Source organism: Camelina sativa, chromosome 12 (assembly GCF_000633955.1).
Source record: "Camelina sativa cultivar DH55 chromosome 12, Cs, whole genome shotgun sequence".
In the NCBI taxonomy this organism is placed as follows: Eukaryota; Viridiplantae; Streptophyta; class Magnoliopsida; order Brassicales; family Brassicaceae; genus Camelina; species Camelina sativa.
Genome location: NC_025696.1, coordinates 21,602,704 through 21,623,916, shown reverse-complemented (window position 1 = coordinate 21,623,916; position 21,213 = coordinate 21,602,704). Strand labels below are relative to the sequence as shown.

The 21,213-nt window shown below is 39.3% G+C and overlaps 1 protein-coding gene across 1 annotated transcript; it reads right to left on the bottom strand.

The window, feature by feature from the left end:
- Positions 20,032–20,582, bottom strand: LOC104733730 (glycine-rich protein DOT1-like). Its single transcript, XM_010453286.1, has 2 exons — positions 20,372–20,582; positions 20,032–20,318 (listed from the first exon to the last, which is right to left on the bottom strand). The coding sequence occupies exons 1-2, from the start codon at positions 20,580–20,582 to the stop codon at positions 20,032–20,034; spliced, it is 498 nt and encodes a 165-aa protein (XP_010451588.1).

The window sequence follows — 21,213 nt, the reverse complement described above, 5'->3', positions numbered from 1 at the left end:
TGAAGAAATTGATGTAAAGACTTTGTAACCATGAAAGAAGTATGAAACAAATCAGAATAAGAGAATGACTTAGTTATTCAAATAGTTCATAAAAGTATGTTAATGACTCAAATAGCACATTCAAGAATCTGTTTACTAGAATAACACATAAAAGTGAACAAAATATTATTAAACCTTTTTAATATTGATGTCCATATATTTCACTATGTCTTACCTTAGTTTATTTACACATTTTTCATGATTTATTAGCTAGTTTGGCCATTGTTGAGTAATTTTAGGACTGTTTGTGCATTAGAGTAGATTTGCATTGCATTTGCATAGTTTCTTGCATAAACATGTGATTTGGATCCCAAGGAGCATGAAAAGATGTTGAGGAGAATTAGAGCCATCAAGTGAAGCAGACAAAGGAGCTAGAGCAGAAAGAGCCAAGTCTGGAAGTCCACTCGACCACCACACTCGACCAGACACTCGACCGTGTGCAGAAAGAGACTCGACCGATGGAAGAAACGTAAGAAGAGGTCACTCGACCATGCACTCGACCGAGCACCTGGCCGAGTTGACCGAGCCGCCTTCCTATTTTGTCTTCTAGCCATTTTAGGGCTTTCTTCTTCCTATATAAGCCTAATGTACTCTATGGCCGCCCAGAAGCCACTTTAGAGAGAAAATATCTAAGAAACTTAGTTTTTAACTTTTTGGGAATATTTACTTTTTGCTTAGATCATTAGCCACTTTTCTTTGTATTTTCTCAAGATCTTTGATATTTGTTGGTTCCATAACTTTCAAAGTATTAAGAATTTGAGTTTGATTTCTTCTTCAATATTGTAGATCTTCATCTCATCTATCTAATCATGCAAGTTTCATTGATTTCTGGGTTTATGATTTTGTTTATCATGTTTAGTAAATCTGAGTAGTGTGTAGGGATCTTAGGGATGGATTAGGCTGGATAAAGGTTATAGTTGTCTCTATTGATCAAGCTTGATTGTTATATATCTCTTCTAGATTAGATGTGCTCTATGCTGTTCTTATATCTGAGAGGGTAAGAATAGATCTTAAGCTTCTTATCATCATACCAATGTTTAAGTTGTTAGATAAAGCTAATGATAGAGATTATCATGCTTAACCAAAGAGATTGGTTGTTTAAGGTGATTTTTGACATGTAATGATCTAGTTGTTTAATGCCTGTTTTTGTATGTCTTAGCTAGTGAGAACTAGGTCGAAGAGTATCTAAACTTGATTGTTATTGCCATGAGAGTGGATTAGCAAGTATTAGAAGATCATTGTCTAGAGATAGCTCATTGTTGATTGAGGTTTGTTGATCAGTTTAGATAACTATAGCTTGAGTCCAGCCCATGAATCCATCCCTAAGACCTTCTTTGTTTATTGATTTCTTTGTTTGATTACTGTTATCCGCTTGCTGTTTGATTTACTTGTGTTTTGCTCTGTTTTGATTGTTGTTTCTAGCCCTATTCTTCGTATTCATCCACTCGACCTGCCACTCGATCGAGCATACGATTGAGTGCTTGCTCGAGCTCATTCAAGAGTTCTTGTTTATGTTCTGCATCTTACTTGTTTCATTCCTTTTTCATTTCCTGTTGCATTCATTTCATTTCATTTCATGTTCATTGCATTCAATCATGTTTAGTCATGTTGCATTTATTGCCTTGCATTAGTGTAGTACTTGTTCATGTTTAGTATTATTTCTAGTCCTGGGCATTTGGCAGAACCCGGTTAACCCGAACCGAGGAAACCGAAACATTCGGTTATCGGCACCGAATGTGTGAGAGAGAGCACACCGATCGGCCAAATTAATTTTTGAATTCGGTTCGGTTCGGCAAGGTATAACCGATCGGGTTCACGTAAACCGAAGTATATAGAGAGATAAAATTTCATTAACCCTAATCCCCTTTCTAGCTTCTTCGTGAGGCTGCCTCTCTTTAGCTCTCTCTGCAAAAATCGTGAAAGCCTAACCCTTTGAATCTGAGATAACTCAATCACATAATCACTAATCATCATCACGTCTCTTGTCCATAATCGTCTTCCACAACTCGTCTATTGCTCTCAATTGTACCTAGAAGAAGAAACTCCTTTGTCTAACGACCTAATACGACTGGTAAGCTCTTATTTTGTCTCGTACTCTCTTTAGCATAATGAGATTTTGTTATTTTGCTTTAAGCTCTTGCTCCTTCTCGGGAATTAAGGATTTCAAAAATTCAAAGCCTAAACCTGATTGTTTTCAGATCGATTTCTTTGTTCTTCTTCTGGTTTTACCTCTTATTTTTCTTCTACTCAATTTCTTCATGTTTTACTTAGTTAGTTTTATTTATTTGGCTTAGAGATCTCACTACAGATCTAGAGAGGTTTGTCTGATGTCGTGTGGTCATGTCTAATGTCTACAGATCTACTGATCCAGAACGACCAAGTGTTTGAAACACACCACTCTTGTTATCAGACGGGGAAAATCAAACCATTTGGAACCATCGGAGATGGGGGGAGGTCGACTTTGTCAGATACCGTTGACGCCGCAGCCATCCTCCCACCGTTATGGGGATATTGAAAACCCTAATTGTTAATGGGTTTGGGCTTTGTAATTGTAAATATGTTAAATTGGATTGTTATTGGGTTTGTAATTAGATTTGAGTCCACTTTAATTTTTTTCGTCTAATTCGGGTAGAATTAACCGAACTAGGAAAAAATTTGGTTTATTTCAGAACACAAATATTAGCCTATAACCGACCCGAACCGAATTCTATTTCGCGTCTATTCAGTGGGATTCTAGAAAACCCGAATTTTTGGAAAACCGAATAACCCGACCCGAACAAACCGATTAAACCGAACGCCCAAGACTAATTATTTCTGCTTTGACCATACTGTTTACTTTGCATTTTTCTCATATCTTAGTAGCTTCACATTCTGCATTTCATTCTTGCATTCCACCTGTTCTTTCATCATCATCACTATCATCATCATCTCACACCACACAAAAAGATATGTTTCAATTTGGCGCTGTTGCCATTTGAGTGTTTGTTTGTGACATTTAGGATTTACACAAGTCTAAGATTAAGTTATATTGTTCCTTTGATCACTACTGATTGAGCTTCTTCATCTGCTTGGTTGTTTTGAATCTCAGGTACCAACTCGACCCAGCACTCGACCGTCTGCACGATCAAGTACCTGATCAAGCCACCAACCCAGATTCAGTCAGTCTTCTCATCTCAGTCGGTTCAGTCTTCAACTCGAGCCAGTGCTCGACCGAGTGTCAGTTTGATTCAATGATCGAGTCAGTTGATGCAAACAAGATCCAAGGGAAATCAGAATCTTCAGAGGTACCTTGATCATATTAACCGCCTACCAGGAGACCTGAGGCAGCAGAGAACTAGAATCCTCCAAGAACAGGAAGATCAGTTGCTAATGGAGCAACATAACAATCAAGATCAAAGGCCTAGACCTATTGGTGTAGGAGATGCTCCAAATACACACAACCAAAGAGCTGGCATAGTTCCTCCTGCAGTTGCCAACAATAATTATGAGATCAAGAGTGGTCTCATCACTATGATTCAAGCAAAAAAATTCCATGGTTTTTCAATGGAGGATCCTTTAGATCATCTTGATGAGTTTGATAGGCTTTGTGGCCTCACCAAGATCAATGGTGCTAGTGAAGATGGCTTCAAGCTTAGGCTGTTTCCTTTCTCACTTGGAGACAAAGCTCATCTATGGGAGAAGACACTTCCAACTGGTGCTATCACTACATGGGATGCTTGTAAGAAGGCCTTTCTAGCTAAATTCTTCTCTAATGCTAGAACTGCAAGGTTGAGGAATGAGATTTCTGGTTTTGTACAAAAGAATAATGAAACCTTTTGTGAGGCATGGGAGAGATTCAAAGGCTACCAAACACAGTGTACACATCATGGGTTTAGTAATGAATCTCTACTTAGCACACTATATATAGGAGTCTTGCCAAAGATAAGAATGCTATTGGATACAGCCTCTAATGAAAATTTCCTCAACAATCATGTAGAAGAAGGTTGGGAGCTAGTGGAGAATCTAGCACAATCTGATGGCAACTACAATGAGGATTATGATTGAACAGTGAGATTTGTTGCCCCTGATCCAGATGAAAAGTATAAGAAGGATTTGAAGGTTGTTCATGAGAAGTTGGATAAGATTCTACTCAGCCAACAAAAGAACATTCATTTTCTTGGTGAAGAAGAGGCTCCAGCTCAAGATGAGGAGAAAGAATTTGCTGAGATTTGTTATATGCAGAATCAAGGAGGTTTCAAAGGTTATAATCAATTCAAGAACAACAACCTCTCCTATAGGAGCAGCAATTAGCAAATCCTCAAGATCTAGTCTACCCTCCTCAACAGCCTCAACAACATAACAACTATGTACCCAAGCAGCAAAACAATGGTTACCAGGCTCCAATGTGTCCCCCACCAGAGTTTCAGACCAACCAAAGCCAAAAACCAGATTTGAGAGCTATGATGCAACAATTGCTACTTGGGTAAGCAAATGGGCAGCTTGAGAATGCAAAGAAGTTTGCTAAGATGCACCAAAGAATGGACAACACATACAGTGATCTCCATACTAAGTTTGAAACTCTGAATTCCAAGATTAAGACTATGGAGAGCAAACTGCCTTCTTCTACCTCTACAACGAATGACCAACAAAAAGGCAAGGCTATCATGCACTCTACAGATTTTGCCAATGCAACTAATCTATGCAGTGGAAGAGTGTTACCAGAATGAAAAGGCGTGCCACAAATCACTAAGGACAGTGAAGAATAAGATGGGGAGGATTTTCAGCAAGAGGAGACTCAAAATGAAGAGAAGATTGAACTCGACCCACCACTCGAGCACACACACGATCGAGTGCATGATCGAGCAACAGATCGAGCACCTTCTCAGGAGAAGATTAAACCAGTTGCTACCAAGGAAAAAGAAGTTTGGTTCATTCCTCCTCCTTACAAGCCTCCACTACCTTTCCCATGAAGATTTAAGAAGAATATGATTGAAAAGTACAAGGCATTATTTGATAAACAAGTTAGATAGATTGAGCTTAGGATGCCTCTAATAGATGCCTTTGCTAAGATCCCTCCTTACCAGAAATTCTTGAAAGATGCTGTGATGGAAAGGATCAAAGAGGTTCAAGGGATGGTGATTCTTAGCCATGAGTGTAGTGCCCTAATCCAAAAGCAAGTGAACCCACAAAAGTTAAGAGATCCTGGTTGCTTCACTCTACCTATAGGTCCTTTGACCTTCAATAGATGCCTTTGTGATTTGGGAGCTTCAGTTAGCCTAATGCATCTATCAGTTGCTAAGCGCCTGGGGTTTACAAGGTACAAGCCATGCAATATATCTCTGATCCTAGCTGATAGATCAGTAAGATTGCGACATGGTGTTTTGGAGGACTTACCAGTTAGAGTTGGAACAGTGGAAGTCCCAACAGACTTTGTAGTCTTGGAAATGGATGAAGAGCCAAAAGATCCTTTGATTTTGGGGAGACCTTTCCTAACCACAGCAGGGGCAATAATTGATGTGAGAAAGGGGATGATTGATCTCAACTTGGGAGAGGACCTCAGGATGACATTTGCCATTGTTGAAGCTATAAAGAAACCAACAATTGGAGGCCAAGTCTTTTGGGTTGAAGAAATGGACAAATTAGCAGGAGAGTTGATGGAAGAGGTAGCAGAGCAAGATCACCTTAAGACTGTTTTGACCAAAAGTGGAAAAGAAGGGTTCCTCTATAAAGAAACCAAAGCTTATGAAGAGATACTGGACTCCCATAGAGAATCTGATATTCCAGAGGCTTTTGAGGGGCTACCAGCATCAAGAGAGGAAGTCTGGTCAGTTCAGATAGCAGATACATAGAGCTCGACCATCAACTCGAGCATGCACTCGACCAAGCACCAACAGCACTCGACCGAGCGCCCTGCCGAAACTCTTACAGATCACTGGTCTGAGCTAAAAGCACCAAAGGTAGAACTTAAACCTCTCCCATCTAGGCTAAGGTACGTTTTTCTAAGTATGAACTCTACTTATCCTGTAATAGTGAACTAGGTACCAACACACACATAGTGCGGGATAAATCGATTTAAATAAAAATTATGAATAATATTATTATTGAGATTTAAGATTTGTTTGTATAAACAAAATTTGTAAGTAAAGATTATTTGTTTGTTATTCAAGTGTACGTTTATTTTGTGTAAAAATACGTTTCACCGTGAAATATTTAAATGTTAAAAAAAGTTTCAACATAGTGGAAAAAGTTTTGATGTATTTTGTGTTTCTAAAATCAAATTTACATTTTTTATGGTTCACATGGTTATCTACATCACTATGTCATTTAATAGATAAAGAAATATTTTTTAGACTAATTGATTTAATTTAAACTAATCCTAAGTGTAAAAATGCAATGAGACAACTGTATAAAAAGTGGTAAATAATAATAAAAAATGTAGTTCTGGTGAAAACTTATAGGAAAAAATGATTGTTTAGCGTTTCCAAAAAATTCAATAACATGGAGACTGTAAGTTTAGAAACAAAGAGAGTAAGATGATCGAGTGTGTAGAAGAAGAGAGTTTGAGTGTGATAGAGAGAGAGTATACGAGAGAGAGAGTGTAAGAGATAAAAGTGTAGAAGAAGAAAAGAACTTCTTAGTTAAAATGAATCCTAGTTACATCCTAATTATAGACAAGGGAATAAGTATATTCCTACAAGATCCTATACACGATTTACATAGCTTGATAGTGACCTTCCTTCCTTAAGTCAACATGTGACTCTTCTAGGCGCCCACTTGCTTGAGATCTCAAACGGCTAAGAGAGGAAGGATCTAGATATTTTTGGTGAGACTTAAGGCTTCTTCTTCAAGGGCTTTACTCGTGTTTGACTTCAAGGGCTGAACTCACTTCATCTCTCATCTGTACGGACGGCCCATTAAATGTGTTGTACGGACAAGGTTGTACGGACGTGGTGTGAGTTCTCATATTCCCCCTCAAGCTTGTCAAGCTTGAACTAACGAGCACCTACCTCATTAAAAACCTTAGTATAGAAAACAACTTGGGAAAAACTATACATAAGGGAAAAAGAGTGTAGGTGCCATGGAAGGGACACTTCATGGCTTCGTGAGATCCTTAAGGCCGAGCTTAGGGTGAATGTATTCACATACTTGTGGACTGGCTGCCTTTGTAAATTGTCGGCTAGTTGTTCTTTGTTGTCAGTATGGCATGGAAGAGTGACACCTAGTTGAATCTGCTCTCGCACCTTGTGGCAATCTACTTCGATATGCTTCGTTCTCTCGTGGAGTATGGAATTGGTGGCTATATGAATGGCTGCTTCATTATCACAATGCATAGTGATAGGCTTTGATGATTCGACTCCAAGATCCTTCAATAAGGCTTTAAGCCACATGAGCTCGGTAGTTAACTTCCTCATGGCGCTATACTCGGACTCCGCACTCGATAGTGAGACAACCTTTTGTTTCTTGCTTTTCCACGTGACTAGGTTCCCTCCTAAGAACGTGCAATACCCGGTGGTTGAACAACGATCCCCATGGTCTCTGGCATAGTCAGCATCGCAATATCCTACCAAATCGGTGCTCTCGTTCATTCCCATCCATATGCCTTGTCCCGGTGATCCTTTGATGTACTTTAGGATTCGATTCACCATGTTCCAGTGATGTCTAGTTGGGTTTTGCATATGTTGACTCACCTGGTTCACAGCAAAACAATGATAAGGTCTAGTAATGGTTAGATATATAAGCTTACCTACTAGACGTCGATATCGTGTGACATCTTCGAATGGAGCTGCCTCAAGCTCCCTCTTTCTGACTGTCTTGTAGTTTTCCTCAAGTGGTGTGGTTACAGCCTTCGATCCAAGCTTTCCTGCTTCACTTAAGAGATCAACTGCATATTTTCTTTGTGATAAGAATAATCCTTCATCGGATCTATATACTTCTATACCAAGGAAATACTTAAGCTCTCCAAGGTCCTTAATATCAAAAACTGATTTGAGAAACTCTTTAGTATCTCGAATTCCTATCTTGTCACTTCCAGATATGATGATATCATCAACATATACTAGAATGATTACTATACCTTTGTCACTTGGTAAGGTGAAGAGTGTGTTATCTGATTCTGACTTGCGAAAGCCTCTCCCAAGCAAGGTTGTACTCAATTTGTGGTACCATGCTCTCGGTGATTGCTTAAGGCCATATATAGCCTTGTTGAGCTTAAACACTTTTCCCGGACCAATGGTGTCTTCTAGACCTGGCGGTGGCCGCATGTAAACCTCGTCTTCAAGCTCACCTTGTAAGAACGTGTTCTTCACGTCCATTTGCCATAGCTCCCAGTCCAAGTTAATGGCCAATGAGAGGATAACTTGAACTGTGTGTAGTTTGGCCACCGGAGCAAACATATCCTTATAGTCCTCCTCATACGTTCGCGTAAACCCACGAGCCACAAGTTGGGCCTTGTAACGCTCAATCTCCCCATCACTTCTGTACTTAATTGTGAAGATCCATCTTGATGTTACAGCCTTCTTGCCTTTTGGTAGGTCAGCCTCATCCCAAGTGTGGTTTTTCTCCATGGCCATAGTCTCCGCATGAACCGCATCTCTCCAAACCTTATGATCCTTGGCCTCGTCATACGTTTGGGGAACCCAATGTGCATCAATCTGGCCAAGAAAAGCCTGATGTTCCATAGGAAAATGAGCTAGGGTGCATACTGCTTGAATCGGATGTGCTACCGCAGCATTGTTGTAGTACACAGGCTTGTTTTGTGAGGCGATGCGTTGGCTGCGTCTTAGTGGTGTTACTGGTAGGCGTTGGCTGCGTCTTAGTGGGATGATTTCCTCATGATCATCATCTTCTCCTTCATTATCATGCCGTTCAATGGTCTCTTCCGGGTGAGTCACATCCCCAAGGTTCTCCGAGTGAGTCTCTTCATGGTTTAATTGATCCGTTGGAGCGGGTTGAGTGGTAGACTCCCTGGAGCTGCTTTCCATAGGTGGCTCAGGCTCTCATGGTGTGTTTGAATCAGGTGAATTAGGAGCGTCCCAATCGTTTGTGACTCCTAGTCGTTTGAGTATGATCCGGAGGTTCGTTGCCCGATCGGATGAGGAGTTTGGTAAGTCCCGTAGATCTTCCCAATTTTTCTTGCTGTAGTAGCCTTGAGACTCCACGAACTTCACATCCCGGGAGACTAGGACCCGTTTGGTTTCATGATCATAGCACTTATAACCCTTTTGAGTAGTCGAATAGCCAATGAACATTGCTTTGGTGCTTTTAGCCTCAAGTTTGTCGCGTAATTCACCTGGTCTCAACAGAAAACAAGTGCAACAAAATTCGCGTAGGTGATCAAATGTAGGTTTTTCTTTATTTAATACCTCAAACGGAGAGACGTCTTGTAGAATCTTGGTGGGAATGCGATTAATGAGATAGCATGCGGCAAGGACTGCGTCTCCCCAAAACCTCTGAGGAGCGTTGGTTTGAAACATCATAGACCAAGCGACCTCCATAAGATGTCTATTCTTTCGTTCGGCCACACCATTTTGTTGTGGGGTGTAGAGGCAACTGGTTTGGTGAATGATTCCATGGTTGACCAAGTGCTGTTTGAAGGCATGACTAGTATATTCACCACCATTGTCCGACCTTAAGATCTTGATCTTAGCATTGTAATGGTTAGTCACATAATTTTGAAAACTAGTAAATGCCTCAAGAACCCTATCCTTAGTAGGTAAGAGAGTTAACCAAGTATATTTAGACTTCTCATCAATAAAAGTGACAAAATATTTTTGATTTTCTCTAGACAAACATGGAGAAGTCCACACATCCGAATGAACCAAATCAAAACAATTCTCATAAATAGTTAAATACTTTGGGAAAACAGTTTTGCAATGTTTACCAAGAATACAAGCCTCACATTCATTGTTTTTAAAACAAATACTTGGAAACATAATCTCTAAGGCACGAGAGTGAGGATGTCCTAATCTAGCATGCCATATAGCATTGTTTGCTTTAATAGAAACATAACTAAAACAAGATGTATTAGAGGAAGATGATAGATTTAAGTATTCAAGAACATATAAGTCACCCTTGGAACCTCCTTGTCCAAGAACTTGATTGGTCTCAATATCCTGAAAATGCACATTGTTAGGACCAAATATAGCATAACAGTTTAAATCGGTAGTGGCTCGTTTAACCGAGAGTAAGTTCGATGTACAGCTAGGCATATAAAACGCTTGAGTTGTCTTATCAAATAACTTTAGATTACCAATTCCTTTAACTGGAACTCTATCGCCAATAGCTATAATCACATTTCCATTGGCCGGTTTAATTTCACTAATTAGCCTAGAGTCACTAATCATATGATGCGAGGCTCCGTTATCAACTATAAGCGGTTTAGTTTGATTTAAAACAAGATAAGAGTTACCGGAGTTTTCTTTGAGTGCTTTAATGAGAGCATCGAGGTCAGACTTCCTCACTAGGTCAGAGTTGGCGGCAAGGGCGGTTCCGTTCACATCCGAGACTCGCTGGTTTGGCTCTGCACTTGGCGGCTCCACGGTCGCTTGATGTGCTCTTGGTGCTCAACGGTTGTTCATCGACCGGTTGGCTCGAAGATGTGGGTGAAGAATCCAACACTGATTTTTGAAATGACCCGGCTTCTTGCAATGATTGCACACTGGAGGGTTCTTGTCATCACCTCGATAGTAGCCCTTGTTTGCGGTCGCTACTTCAGCCTTGTTAGCGGTTACAAGCTCCCCCTTGCTTCCAAACAGTCCCATGGAGCCGTGCTCCTTTTGAATCTGGCTACACACGTCCTCTAGGCTAGGAAGTTTGTCCGACCTCAAGATATGCTTGACGAGGTCGTTGTAGGACGGATTCAGTGTGAGAAGGAGGCCGAACACCTTTTCTTGCTCACGCCTCTCATTCAAGATGGCCGGATCAAGGGTAGCCGGTCTAAGCATCTCAAGCTCAGCCCAAAGAGACCAAAACTTCCCAAAGTGTTTGGTGAACTCCATGTCTTCTTGGCTTAGGTTGTTAATGGCCCTCTTGATCTCAAAGACTCGGTTTAAATTTGTGGTGTTACCGAACACATTTTGTAATGTGTCCCATAGATCCTTAGCCGTCTCGCAATATGAGTAGGCTTCAAGTATTGGAGCGTCAAGAGAGTTTTGTATGATAGCAAGCACACTTTGGTCTTCTTGAAACCATTTGTCTTCACCACTTGCGACCACTTCTTTGCCGTCTTTGGTAGGCTCTTCCTTGGGAGCCTCACTCGTGGTAATATGGGTCCAAAGCCCTCGGCCGCATAGTGCCGTCTTCGTGGTCCTTGCCCACAACAAGTAGTTCTCTCCTTTGCGAGTAACTGGAACAATCAAGCTCTTGGTGCCTTCCATGGAGTTTTGTCCGCCGGTCAATAGTATTACCCAACGGATAAAGAGAATCGAGTTTTGAGATTACGACGAAAATGAAGATAAAAGACAGAGCGGAAGTTTGTGAAGAGTGAAGGATTTGTAACTAGGAACAATGAGGCTCTGATACCATGTAAGTTTAGAAACAAAGAGAGTAAGATGATCGAGTGTGTAAAAGAAAAGAGTTTGAGTGTGATCGAGAGAGAGAGTGTAAGAGATAAAAGTGTAGAAGAAGAAAAGAACTTTTTACTTAAAATGAATCCTAGTTACATCCTAATTATAGACAAGGGAATAAGCATATTCCTACAAGATCTTATACACGATTTACATAGCTTGATAGTGACCTTCCTTCCTTAAGTCAACATGTGACTCTTCTAGGCGCACACATGCTTGAGATCTCCAACGACTAAGAGAGGAAGGATCTAGATATTTTTTGTGAGACTTAAGGCTTATTCTTCAAGGTCTTTAATCGTGTTTGACTTCAAGGGCTGAATTCACTTTATCTCTCATCTGTACGGACGGCCCATTAAATGTGTTGTACGGACGTGGTGTGAGTTCTCATAGAGACCATGTTAAGATTGCTGAGTCACATATATTTAAATAGTCATTGGATAGGAGAAAAAGGTTTTGCTTTTCAAAAAAATTAAATTGTTGAATAGTTATAAGATTGTTTGTAAAATGTTATTTATTTTTAAGATTATATTAGCCCTGGCGTTCGGTTTAATCGGTTTGTTCAGGTCGGGTTATTCGGTTTTCTAAAAATTCGAGTTTTCTAAAATCCCACCGAATAGACCCAAAATAGAATTCGGTTCGGATCGGTTTGGAAGTCAGTTTGTTCTGGTCAGTTATAGGCTAAAATTTGTGTTCGGAAAGAAACCGAATTTTTTCCTAGTTCGGTTAATTCTACCCGAATTAGACGAAAAAAAAATAAAGTGGACTCAAATCTAATTACAAACCCAATGACAATCCAATTTAACATATTTACAATTACAAAGCCCAAACCCATTAACAATTAGGGTTTTCAATATCCCTACAACGGTGGGAGGCTGGCTGCAGCGTCAACGGTATCTGACAAAGTCGACCTCCCCCCATCTCCGATGGTTCCAAATGGTTTGATTTCCCCAGTCTGATAACAAGAGTGGTGTGTTTCAAACACTTGGTCGTTCTGGATCAGTAGATCTATAGACATTAGACATGACCACACGACATCAGACAAACCTCTCTAGATCTGTAGTGAGATCTCTAAGCCAAATAAATAAAACTAACTAAGTAAAACATGAAGAAATCCAGAAGAAGAAACATAAGAGGTAAAACCAGAAGAATAACAAAGAAATCGATCTGAAAACAATCAGGTTTAGGCTTTGAATTTTTGAAATCCTTAATTCTCGAGAAGGAGCAAGAGCTTAAAGAAAAATAACAAAATCTCATTATGCTAAAGAGAGTAAAAGACAAAATAAGAGCTTACCAGTCGGATTAGGTCGTTAGACAAAGGAGTTTCTTCTTCTAGGTACAATTGAGAGCAATAGACGAGTTGTGGAAGACGATTATGGACAAGAGACGTGATGATGATTAGTGATTATGTGATTGAGTTATCTCAGATTCAAAGGGTTAGGCTTTCACGATTTTTGCAGAGAGAGCTAAAGAGAGGCAGCCTCATGAAGAAGCTAGAAAATGAAAGGGGATTAGGGTTAATGAAATTTTATCTCTCTATATACTTCGGTTTACGTGAACCCAATCGGTTATGTCTTGCCGAACCGAACTGAATTCTAAAATTAATTTGGCCGATCGGTTTGCTCTCTCTCACACATTCGGTACCGATAGCCGAATGTTTTGGTTTCCTCGGTTCGGGATAACCGGGTTCTGCCGAATGCCCATGACTAGATTATAATGTGATAATTAATTTTAAATATAGTTGAATAGTTATAGGATTTTTTGAAAACTGGAGAATAAGTTTTGCATTTCAAAAATTTAAATAGATGAATAAGTTTAAATTGTTTGTGGTATGTAATTTACTTTTATTATTATTGTGATAATTTATTCAATTAATTTTTCTAAATATAATTGAATAGTCATCAGACTTTTTCAAAATAGGAGAATAACTATAGCATTTAAAAAAATTAAATAAATGGTTTAATTTTTTTTTTGAAATGTAATTTACTTTTAATAATTAAATAGCTTATGAAAGTGATAATTAAATATATTTTTGGATTTTAATAGATGATTAAATCTTTTATTTTTAAAAACTAAAAGAAAAAACATTGTCTCATATATTTTAATGACATGTTTATGTAAATAATAATGACTTAATGAGAAGTGAGAGTATTTATTAGAAAAGTAGAGGAGCTCTGTGAGTGCGATACTTCAGTTTTTTGGTGAGAATGCTTCTCTATTAATATATAGGGAATGCTAAATTGAGTGGTGAAAAACTTGATTTGCTAGTTGTTGTGGTAAGGAAATTTAGGAAGGTATTGGTTATTCTTTGGATGATATTAAAGGAGTTTCACCTAGTCTCTGCATGCATAGAATTCACCTTGAAAATGAATCTTACTTTAGCATTGAACCTCAAAGAAGACTTAACCCCCAACCTTAAAGAAGTAGTAAAAAAGGAGATTCTTAAGTTGCTTGGTGTTGGTGTGATCTATCCTATTTCTGATAGTACTTGGGTCTCACCAGTACATTGTGTCCCTAAAAAATGAGGAATTACTGTAATAAAGAATGATCATGATGAATTAATTCATACTAGAACTATAAAAGGACATAGAATGTGCACTGATTATAGAAAGCTTAATTCTGCTTCTAGGAAAGATCATTTTCCTCTTCCATTTATTGATCAAATGTTGGAAAGATTAGCCAATCCTACCCATTATTGTTTCTTGGATGGATACTCTGGATTTTTCCAAATTCCTATTCATCCTAATGATCAAAAGAAGACAACATTCACATGTCCATATGGTACCTTTGCATATAGGAGGATGCCATTTGGATTATGTAATGCTCCAACAACTTTTCAAAGATGCATGATGTCTATATTCTATGATCTTATTAAGGATGTTGTTGAAGTTTTTATGGATTACTTCTCTGTCTATGGAGATTTTCTTTTTTCTTCTTGCCTTGCTAATCTATGCAGGGTCTTAAAGAGATGTGAAGAGACAAATTTGGTTTTGAACTGGGAGAAGTGTCATTTCATGGTTGAAGAAGGGATAGTTCTTGGTCACAAAATTTTAGAGAAAGGTATTGAGGTTGATAAAGCAAGGATTGAAGTCATGGTCCAGCTTCAACCACCAAAGACAATCAAGGATATAAGAAGCTTCCTTGGTCATGTTGGGTTCTACAGAAGATTCATCAAAGACTTTTCAAAGATAGCTAGGCCATTGACAAGCTTGCTTTGTAAGGAGACTGAGTTCAACTTTGATGAAGAGTGTTTGAAGGCTTTCAAGGAGACCAAAGCTGCCTTGATATCAGCTCCAATAGTCCAAGCCCTAAACTGGGATCTTCCATTTGAGATTATGTGTGATGCATCAGACTTTGCAGTAGAAGCAGTTCTGGGTTAGAAAAAAGACAAGAAGCTGCATGTTATTCACTATGCTAGTAGAACTTTAGATGAAACTCAAAGGAGATATTCAACAACAGAGAAGGAGCTTCTTGCAGTGGTTTTTGCCTTTGAAAAATCTAGGAGCTACTTGGTAGGATCCAAGGTAATTGTGTATACTGATCATGCTGCTTTTACGCACATCTACTCAAAGAAGGACACCAAACCAAGGTTGTTAAGATGGATTTTGCTTCTCCAAGAGTTTGACATGGAAATGGTTGATAATAAGGGTATAGAGAATGGAGTAGCTGATCATTTATCCAGGATGAGGAAATTCCAATTGATGATTCAATGCGTGAGGAGAGACTGATGCAAATCGAAGCCACTCGACCTACTGCTCGGACAGGCACTCGACCGAGTGTGTTTGGCCACTCGATCAAGCACGATCAAATGGAGCAGTGGATGGCACTTGACAGTGAAGATCTGCCATGGTATGCTGATATAGTCAATTACAAAGTGTTTGAAGAAATCCCAATAGACATGGATCATTACAAGAAGAAGAAGCTGCTCAAGGACATCAATGGTTACTATTGGGATGAACCTTACTTATACAAAAAGGGACCAGATGGATTGTTTAGGAGGTGTATAGCAGAGAATGAAGTTGAAGGAGTGTTGGGACATTGTCATGGTTCTGCTTATGGTAGTCATTTTGCAACTTTCAAAACTGCCCAAAAAGTTCTACAAGCTGGATTATGGCAGCCTACATTGTTTAAAGACACTCACAAGTTCATTACAAAGTGTGATGCCTGCCAAAGAATGGGAAATATCACAAGAAGGAACGAAATGCCCCAAAATCCAATTCTAAAGGTTGAGATATTTGATGTGTGGGGAATTGATTTCATGGAACCTTTTAACCCTCCTTCAAATGAGAATGTCTACATATTGGTAGCAGTAGATTATGTCTCCAAATGGGTAGAGGCCATTGCAAGTCCTACTAATGATCATAAGGTGGTTCTAAAGCTTTTCAAGACCATAATCTTCCCAAGATATGGAATTCCAAGAGTTGTGATTAGTGATAGAGGGATACACTTCATCAACAAAATCTTTGAAGGAATGCTAAGGAAATATGGAGTTAAACACAAGGTGTCTACAGCCTATCACCCTTAAACAAGTGGGCAGGTTGAAGTTTCAAATAAACAAATCAAGGCCATTCTATCAAGAATAGTAGGAGCAACAAGAAAAGATTGGTCTAGCAAAATTGATGAAACACTTTGGTCCTATAGAACAGCTTTCAAGACACCAATAGGAAGAACTCCATTTCAACTTGTTTATGGAAAGTCTTGTCATCTCCCAGTTGAGGTTGAGTATAAAGATTTATGAGCAATCAAGCTTTTGAACCTGGATCTAGAGACAGCCCAAGCTAAGAGAAGCCGTGATTTGCATGAGCTTAAAGAGATCAGATTGGAAGCTTATGAGAGCTCCAAAATATACAATGAAAGAACAAAAGCTTTCCATGATAAGAAGATTCTCATTAAAGACCTAAAGGCTGGAGACCAAGCTTTACTTTTCAATTCAAAGCTCAAGCTATTTCCTGGAAAGTTGAAAAGTAGATGGGGAGGTCCTTTTGAAATAAAAGAGGTTTTACCATTTGGAGCTGTCACACTTCTCAACAAGGATGGTAGTGAGTTCACAGTTAATGTTCAGAGAGTCAAGAAGTACTGGGGAGAAAAGGAGAAACAAGAGAAGGTTACAATGTTTCTCAAGGATGCTCCTCAAGCTTGAAAAGATAGGAAGAGTCAAGCTTAGAGACTTTAAACAAGCACACTAGAGAGGAAGTCCCTAAGGTATCTTTGTCTATATTATTCTAAGTTTTTTTTTTGGTATTTTGATTTTTGCTTTGGTGTTTTCATAGTCAGGAAAGAGGAGGATTTGATTGGGAGAAGGAAAACAAGGATCGGAGGACCACTCGACCGACCGACTCGACCGAGTGCCAGTCGATGGCCATAGTCGAGTACCCTGTTTCTCCATCCCCAAGTCAGCATCAAGACCCCAACTACACATATGACAGCATGAGTGATGCTGTAGACAACTTCTTCTACAACCCATAAGGTACCAACATCACCTTTCCATTGTAAATAACATTGCATCTCTTGTTTTATTTTATTTTTAGTCTTGAATCCTCTTACAAATTTCTCTTACACAGTGGATTGTGTAATTTAAGTTTGATGGAGGGTTTGAGATAGTATTTGATGTTGTGTTTTGTTTTTTTTATTTCAAATTTTTAGCATAATCATTTTTATATTTGCATTTCATCTAAGGCATAGAAAAAACAAACAAAATTTTTTTGAAATTTTTTGCAAAAATCTTTACAAAAAAATAAAGTGTTCATGTAGTATGCATTGCATATTAGGATCTTGTCACTAGTAAAAAAAAGTTATATAGTTACGAATATAATTGTAGGAATAACAATAAATCCATAGCGACATAAAATTTGTTACAAATTTGACACCAATAAGATTTGTAACTATTTGGTCGTCGCAATGTTCCATGTTGTAGCAAGTCGTCGGTAGTTGCTACAAATCTGATACAAAAAATAAAGCTGATTGCTACGAAATGTTACAGATATTTACAAGGATTTGTTACAAACAGTTTCAAACATATTAGTAGATACTATCTACTAATTGTAACAAAGTTATTGTGGATAAATGTCTCACAAAAAGCAACAAGGATAGTCATCATTACTGTGTTACTAATTGCGACGTGTTTATTTTGTCATAGTCTTGACAGTTAGCGTTAGATTTTCTGTAAGGATTAGCCTCTATTAGCTATGTAATCTTGTATCAAATTAGCTTTAAATACATACAATTTGAGGCGACTTAAAAATCTACGAGTTATGACTAAGATTTGGTAACGAATTAGCAACAGATTGTTTCGTTGTGTCTGTAAGTGTAACTAATTGCTACGAAGTCGCTGGGTACAAGTGATGTTGAGGTGTGATAGCTACACATATTTGTAACGTTTCGATGAGTAAGTTTGTTAAGGAAGTTGTTGCCTTTTGAGTCAAGCTTTAACACTCACTAGGTTATTTGGAAACATGGAAACCGAGAGTACAAAGCAGAGTTATAATTCAAAAGCCTACAAGCAGATAACACATATCTGATTACAGAGCAGAGTTTGGAGGCATACAACACACAAAAGACTACAAATCAGAGTTTGAAAATACTAGTACAGAGCATAGCTTTAACCCAAAAGACTACATATAAGAGTTTGAAACAAAGGTATATAGCATAGTTTTAATCCAAAAGACAACTGAGTGATAGTTTTAAACGAAATAGTCTCTGGGAGTGGAGAAAGGTGATAGATACACGTTCATCAACTGAAGGCACTGCCGACCAGCTCTTCATCGTCATCGTCTTCGGGCTCATGGGTCTCATCAGGCACATTAGTAGGATGACTGTGGTGGGTGTCAACAGCCATCTCCGAAGGTCCATTCATAGCAGATGTCGGATTAGCATCTCGGTTCTGCCTGTTGTTGGTTTCAGTTGGAGTAGTGACAGACGCGCCAGTAGCATTAGTTGGTTGAACCAATGGGAAAGAGTGTGAGGCACCTGCAGTCATATACTGGTTCATAAATTCCACAACAGTGGCCATCTGCTCTTGAAGAGAAGTGAGTTGACATTCAAGAGAGATTCTTTCCAGTGCACCAGCTGAGCTTTCTCCACGCTCACGAATGTAGTTCTGACCCCCGAGTCCAAAGATCCTCCCAATCTGAGATGGTACTACCTATACAAAAAGTATTGTCAATATCCAAACTTCATAAAACACGAATATATGACTGGTGAACTATAATGTATCTAGATCAATCAATCGAATAGTATCAAATTATTAATATTAATAAAACCATGTAAATTGGGTTTTGTGTTTGAAATATGAACAATCAAATATATACACTGTTGAAAACAAAATAAGATTATGTACCAGTTATGATCCAAATAGATACCAATAAGAAACTGTTACCTTATAGAACAGCTCATGCTCCTCAAGCCGAGTCAATCCTGTGTCTTCTGAACCTCGTGGTGATGCACCATCAGAGGCTTGAGAAATTGCATCAATCTGTCTTTGAATCTCTTCGTCGATCGACCTCGCCTTATCATCCACATAAGTCCCATCAGATTTGTGGTGAGTCTCTCTGAGAGTGCGAAGCATGGAAGGCTCAATCCCTTCCTGTTGTCGCTACAAAATATAGACGAAAAGTTAAATCACATTACAACTTGGACTATATATATTTTTCATGAAGCATAATAAACTCATGCTCACAGAGTACTTACAATTAACTCTCGGAGCTGGTCGTAGGATCGTGAACCAGAGGTGTGAGCATGTGGACCAAAACCATCAGGACAAGAAATTTGATTAGCTGAAGCTATATTGCTCTTCTTCCTTGATGCGTCGGTTCCCCAATACTCCTGCATTGTCTCCCATATCTCCCCACTTATCCATTCTGGCTTAGTACCCGAAACTTTAGCCTTGGAAATCATGTCTCTAAGGCGGCCACTAAGAACATGATACCACAAATGATACACTTCTCCGCCAAGTGCATCATCCCAGAAAAAACTTTGCTGTAAAAGAAGAGAAATTGTTATGTAGTTAATAAGTATCATGTTCTTACAAACTTTATGTAAAAAAAAACAGTCAAAGAAATGCCTTACGATGAAATCACCCCACCATTGCATGAGGCCCTCATTGTGAACCGAAGATATGTTATACCATAGTCCATCAAAGTGTCTAGGGATCGAAGCAACGATGGCTCGCCATGGAGGGCTATCAAGACCAAACCTGAAAGAAAAAACAAAATGAGTTTCTATAATCAAATGTGCTATCAAGGATATTGTTTAATAACCTGCAGTGTTGGACCTGCATCATCGACTCTACACATATGGACATCTAGTATATACCCATATACCACAGAGCCTACATCTTACTATATAACCTAAACCATTTGTGTAAGTCAAATAATTTAAACTTGTGTTCAACATTTTAAAGAAACATACCACATAGCTCCATTTTGTCTCTCAGGATGAAGAACTGGCATCAAACTCATTGTGCTAGCAAGGCATCAATGGTGAGTTGGTGATTGTTTATTCCCCTTCCCCCGTGTCCACCTCTGCCCTGTCCGTTAATTCTCCCTCCGCCGCGTCCACCACCAGTGCCATAACCACGACCCCCACCTAGTCCACCCCCAAAGCCATAACCACGACACCCACCTAATCCACCACCAAAGCCATAACCACGACCACGACCACCACCAGCGCCTTCACCATTTATGACACCACGTCCACCACCAAATACAGGACCAACTTCACCACCATTGCCTTCACCACGGCCTACACCACGTCCACCAGCAAAGGCAAGACCAAGTCACCACCAGCGCCTTCACCACGGCCTACACCATGTCCTCCAGCAAAGGAAAGACCTAAGTCACCACCAGCGCCTTCACCACGGCCACCACCACGGCCAACAGGGAAGCCAGCACCATTACCTCCACCACGACCATCACCCCCGCGTCCACCACGACCGCCATGCAGACCACCAAACCCACAACCTGGAGCTGCAGAGCCACCAGAACCTTGGGATCCATTGGGATTCATCTACCACGATACATCAGTAAAAAATAAGCAATTGAGTCATATAAACCACAACTATTGTAAAGATTGAATGAATGTATTGAAAGAATGTTTTGTTTTGTTATTCACGGGTGCCTTGCGGCCATTATATACAAGACTCGACAACTTTGATAAACCCTAGGCGTGCTGACCAAGCTACTATACAAAGTCGGTTATTCGATATACTACCAAGGCCCAATATACAATACTTAGCCCAATACTCCCCCTCAAGGTGGAGCGTGTAGATTACAAACGCCCAACTTGGACATTAGACTACTAAACTGAACTTTCCCCAATGCTTTAGTTAAAAGATCAGCCAATTGCTCCTTAGTACCAATGTGTGCAGTTGTAAGAACTCCACTCTTGATAGCATCACGTACCCGATGACAATCGATCTCGATATGTTTTGTTCTTTCATGAAAAACGGGATTAGCAGCAATATAAAGAGCTGACTTACTGTCACAAAAGAGACGAGAAGGTCCGTTTGGTGGAAAACCCAAATCTTTAAGAAGCTGTCGTAACCACATTATCTCACGTGTGGCAATAGACATTGCACGATACTCAGCTTCAGAAGACGATTGCGATACCACTTTTTGTTTCTTAGTCTTCCAAGAGA

Coding starts and splice junctions, on each gene's coding strand:
- LOC104733730 (XM_010453286.1), bottom strand. CDS start 20,582: ATGAATCCCAATGGATCCCAAGGTTCTGGTGGCTCTGCAGCTCCAGGT. Junction 20,319..20,371: donor AGGACATGGTGTAGGCCGTG/GTGAAGGCGCTG, acceptor GACGTGGTGTAG/GCCGTGGTGAAGGCAATGGT.